The 5,460-nt window shown below is 34.9% G+C and overlaps 1 protein-coding gene across 1 annotated transcript in view; it reads left to right on the forward strand.

Moving 5' to 3' along the window:
- KHDRBS2 (KH domain containing, RNA binding, signal transduction associated 2) overlaps nucleotides 1-5,460 on the forward strand; it is a gene marked incomplete at its 3' end in the record, with an annotated part of 444,128 nt that overhangs the window by 361,534 nt on the left and 77,134 nt on the right. The window contains exon 4 of the mRNA XM_011997223.1: nucleotides 2,448-2,594. Within this exon, the coding sequence (XP_011852613.1) occupies nucleotides 2,448-2,594 (147 nt within the window). The remainder of the gene's footprint in view (nucleotides 1-2,447; nucleotides 2,595-5,460) is intronic.

A 5,460-nucleotide genomic window follows, 5' to 3' on the forward strand; every position in this document is an offset into this window, starting at 1 on the left:
GTATTGTCCAAGGTTTCTCCCCATGTGATAGTCTGAAATATGGCCTCGTGGGAAGGGAAAGACCTGATCATCCCCCAGCCTGACACCCGTGAAGGGTCTGTGCTGAGGAAGACTAGTATAAGAGGAAAGAAGGCCTCTTGGCAGTTGAGATAGAGAAAAGCATCTGTCTCCTGCCTGTCCCTGGGCAATGGAACATCTCAGTGTAAAACCCAATTGTATGTTCTGTTTACTGAGAAACGAGAAAACCGCCTTAGGGCTGAAGGTGGGACGTGCTAGCCTAGCGGCAATGCTGCTCTTTATGCACTAAAAAGGTTTATGGAGATGCTTGCATATGCATATCAAGGCACAGCACTTTTCCTTAAACTTATTCATGTCATGGAGATCTTTATTCATATGTCTTACTGCTGACCTTCTCCCTACGATGATCCTATTATCCTGCCACTTCCCTTTTTCTAAGATGGGTTTATAAAATTATGGGACATACTGCTTCTGGAAGATGTGATTCCAAAGGGTCATCCCAAGTAGCAAATGATGATCACCACTGTGTCTTTCAAGGATAGTAGGGTCAATTAACTGCTGTTTTCTTCATTTTGTTGAGCTCCACCATGAGCTAGTCATGTCACTCTAGGTAATATCAATCAATAACCATATTATTTTGCTTAATACAGTTGAAAATTACTTGAGTTCCCTAGGAAATTCTAGGTGTAAGGAGAGGGTAACACAAAAATAACCACATGGGAATCAACATAGGAAGTGATAGAAAGGGACAGTGTCAAGAAATCTCTGATTTAATTATTTCATCGTGTGTGCCAAAACCAGTTGGCCCCAGAATGAACAAGCAGCTTGCACCTTAGCAGGACCCGAAGAGAAAATGAATGTTTACTACATCTCAAGAGTGTATTTTCATTCAGTCTAGTTTTGCGTCTCCTCCCCAAACTGATAATTGGGCACTAAGAAAAGCTCTCAAGTCCTAGGTAGAGTTTGAAAGTATCCTTAGAGAAGTGAAGAGTGGATTTCCAGGCTACAAGGTGCTATTATCAGAAGGATTTAAGTAGGTGAAGGGCACATATACAGGAACGCAGGGATGCCTTTCCATGTCTTTCAGGGATCCTTCATCTTTTAAAACAATGCGCATTTCTGATCAGGTAAACACTCACATTAACATGGGTTACACAGTTAACTCATATGACATCAACAGCAAATTTGTTCTTTTTTAAATCCAGGTAAGGTCTATTCATGTCATGTCTCTAATCTCTACATAAAACCAAGAATTACATGTTTAGTTTTATGTTTTGAAATTTAATGAAACAACCGCTCGTTGTTTCTGTGAGGGGCAAGAAAGATAAAACATAATTAATGTTATTTAGGTAAACTTTTCCACCAACTTTTATATCTTCAAATTCTAAAAAATGCAAATCTGCTTACAAAATGAACTGAGTCCGGATCCAAATTTAGCTGAAGCTATTTAAGACTTCTAACCGCAGTTTCATAATCTGAAACATGTGAATGTGTACAAAATGATTTTGATTGAAGATGAAATGTATAAAGTACTTAGTATACATTAACAAAATATATGTATCATATATTGATTTGTGCTGCACCTGTACTGAATTAACCAGGTTTCAATAATGACTTGGGCACAATACTAGGAAAAGTCTCTTCCAATAGAAATATATTAGGTTGGTGCAAAAGCAATTGCGGTTTTTGCCATTAAAAATAATGTCATTAAAAGCAATTAATGGCAATTGCTTTTGCACCAACCTAGTATCATTGGTTAACCAGAAGTTATGTAGCCTATGCAAAATCAATGCCAGCAAAATGTTAAACAGCCACCCTTTAATATTCCCCTATTGACTAAATAAATAAATAAATAAATAAATAAATAAATAAATAAAGGCAGCAAGAGATAGAAAAGCTGTGGGTATGAGGCTTGCTGATAATCTGGGCTGGTGAGAACATAGACTTGGAAATAAGCCTTGACTTGTATAGTTAGCCTACTTTTTATCACAATCAAGTAACCTTCCTAACTTCTCAAAAAGTAGCTAGAAAGTTCTAGTTTTCTTAAAGAACACAGTGATAATCTTTCACTTACTATCTGCAAAATGCTAAACATCAAGCACAAAACAATTCTTTCCTTCCAGAAAGTAGTCATGTAGAGTACAGTGTTAATGGCAATTCTGTGACTTGTTTTCAGGGGTTTAGCATTTTCATTTAGCTGATTAAAATCTGTTGTAGATGATAATTATGGCAGTTTTTTAAATCATTCAAACACTCAAAAATGATTTTAAAATGTTTAAATGGCTTGTAGCAGATTTTTATTTCTCAAAGGGTTTCTTTCTACTTATGGAAAATTTGCTTAAATTATGCCCCTTTGTCATATTCTCAGTAAATGTTAAATCAATGTACAATGAGTGGATTTGTATTTCTAAAAATAACCTTTTTCACAGGAAGAAGAACTAAGGAAGAGTGGGGAAGCCAAATATGCCCACTTGAGTGATGAGCTTCATGTATTAATTGAAGTGTTTGCTCCACCTGGGGAAGCTTATTCACGTATGAGTCATGCATTGGAAGAGATTAAAAAATTCCTGGTTCCTGTAAGTGTCTTTCATTTTTTACAATGATGTTTCTTATCAGCTTCTATTTTAAAATGCACCTTTGATCTTCACTGACTTTTTAAAAGGAAACTCATATTGCAAACCAATGATCTATCCATAAGTCGATACAAAGCTAAAATAAAATAAGATACCAAAACCGTTTAACACAGGACCTGGCATGTTGTCATATAGTGATCATTTAACGGCAATATTTGTCATGCTGGTGTCATGCCAGGCACCAGTTCATAGTCATGAAGAAAAAGACATGTTTATAAACATAAATATATAATTGAACTTGTAGACTTTTTTATTGCATCTTAATCACTTGAAAAGTTATCGTTGGCGATTTGCAATTAATAGGGAAATTATTTCCTGGTATAGTGGAAAGGGAAAGAGATCAGATATGTAATAATTTGAAATAAGACAATGATATCATTTAAACATATCAAATGTATTTTCATGTGATGGTATGCCAGTTGTTGGCTCATAATAAAACATAATATAAAATAATCAATATTAGTAAAGCCAGACATTTGTTGACTTTAAGCAAAAATTGGAAAAATAAACTCACTCTACTATGTGACAGCAACAGAGAATGTTTATTTAGTAGGTCAACAAATTCAGGGTTACATACTGAGTAGAATTCTCTACTGATTTTTTAAGAAATAGAGGAAGGTTAAATGAATGAAGCTTTCCTAAAGGTTGACAATTTAGCATTCTAGGAAGAAGTCGTTCAAATAGAAATCTTGGCATCAGACTTAGAGCTGGGAATAAGATAATTAGAAGAGAATGCTGAGTAAAGTTTTCTGGAGTGTCTGGCAGAGTCTTCAACAGAGAAAGCACGCAGCTAAGATAGATCTACACAATGAAGAAACTGTAGATTTCTAAATAAGAAATAAACTAAGAGGAAATGGTGGGTAAGGTTCATTGATTGGCAGTGATTTTAAGAATGGGAAAAGAAAAATAAAACCAGAGAATTTCAAGAATTTAAAAGTATCAAGATCTAGTCACATAATCTATTTGTATGTCCAGTTTAAAAATTAATTTCTCTCAAGACAAGGTTATAGAATAATTGCAGACTGTTCTGATTATTCCTTAACTTCATATGCACAATGAATTTCTGCACAATTTATTATCTGGTGCTCATCTGAACATCTCCCTAACTAGATCTCATATTTGTTAAGAATGAGGATGCTGCGTTTTCTTTTCCTTTTGCCTCCAAACTAAATGCCTAGTGCTGTATTGTGTAAGGAATTTTACTGTATTTAGTTCAGACCATACCTCTGATAACATATATAGTACAGAAATAAGACTAGGACTGTACATTACTAACACACTTCATGACTTCAAGTCACTTAAATTCTCAAGGTTTCAGTTTATTCATCTTTAAAATAAAGATAGTTATCATTGACCAGCCTCTATCACAGTTATGGTGAATATTAAATGGGATAATGCATATGAAAGGACTTAGAAAATTATAAAGCTGAATATTAATGTATGGTTTAAATATATTATGGAAAATATAATAGAAATATCTAGGGATGATTTTCTGCATAGTCATTAATTGATATGTATATACACATGCCATATATATATATACATCTCACTTGCTCACTTCCTAGACATAATGATGCTTGTAATTATTTCATTTATATACTCTCCTCTGAAATATATACTGTGTGAGGATAGGGCTGGGTGGTAGTATCTCTTTTGGCCAACACTATATCCCCATCTTAGCATCATGCCTAGCACAATAAATATTTATTTGATAGTTTGACTGATGGAATGATGGAATGGCTGACTAAAGGCATGAGGAGTGATGCAGGAGATAAAATAGCTATCCAGGTAAAATTTGGGGGCTAATACCCCACAATCAAGATGCACCATATATACAGACAGAGTTGAAGAATGAAAATATTACCATGACTGGTGTGACATGGCCATACCTACCTCTATTTTCATCTTGTATATCTAACTTCTTATCATTGCACCTCAGACATGCTGGCTTTTGTTCAGTCAACAATCCAGGCTCACTGTTCATTAAGCGCCTGTGAAGATTTTTCTCCAAAGTGTTGACATAGCTGTTTTCTTAGCATCCAGCTGTCAGCTTTAATGTTAGCTTTGCAGAAAACTCTTCCCCAACCACACAATCTAAAGTAGCTGCCCCCTTTACCTTCTATCATATAGTCTTACTATATTTTGTACATAGTATCACTAACCACTGTATTTAACATTATAATTCATTGTTCCATTATACCCTAGCCCTTTTCACTTATTTATTTTCCTCATAGCTCCTATCACCTTCAGATATTTTATGTGTGTGAGAGTGTGTGTGTGTGTGTGTATGTGTCTATCTTGCTTATTGTTGGTTTCTATGCTAGAATATAAATGTCATGAGGGCTATTCTGATATGTCTCTCAATGTTTTATTAGTATATTTTCCCATCAATGAAAGTCATAAATTTATCCCATTTGCCTTGCTTGTGTCAGCAGAAAGCAAAGAATGGGAGAACCGCCAGGGGCAAAAATGAACTGCCAGTGTTTTTTATTCTGTGAAATCACTTGGTGATCTAAGTTTCTTTTGATATTTGGTATTAAAGCCCACAGAAATGCTAACATGTCTATACATTAACACTTATAAACATTGTAGATGAAGAATTCTAAGCAGTAAGAGTCATGCTAGAACAACAAAGAAAGCTAATATAGGGCAAGACTGGAATTCCACTGACATCTTGTTCTTCTACGAAAGGGAGTAATTTTCCATGGTAGGACTTTTTACCTTCTTCTACCTCTTATATGTTATCCAGAATTTACTCAACCTGCTGTATGTCCAGGAGTTGTAATTGTCCAAGATAACCAACTTTAGA

This window comes from Mandrillus leucophaeus, unplaced genomic scaffold, assembly GCF_000951045.1.
Source record: "Mandrillus leucophaeus isolate KB7577 unplaced genomic scaffold, Mleu.le_1.0 Scaffold1142, whole genome shotgun sequence".
In the NCBI taxonomy this organism is placed as follows: domain Eukaryota; kingdom Metazoa; phylum Chordata; class Mammalia; order Primates; family Cercopithecidae; genus Mandrillus; species Mandrillus leucophaeus.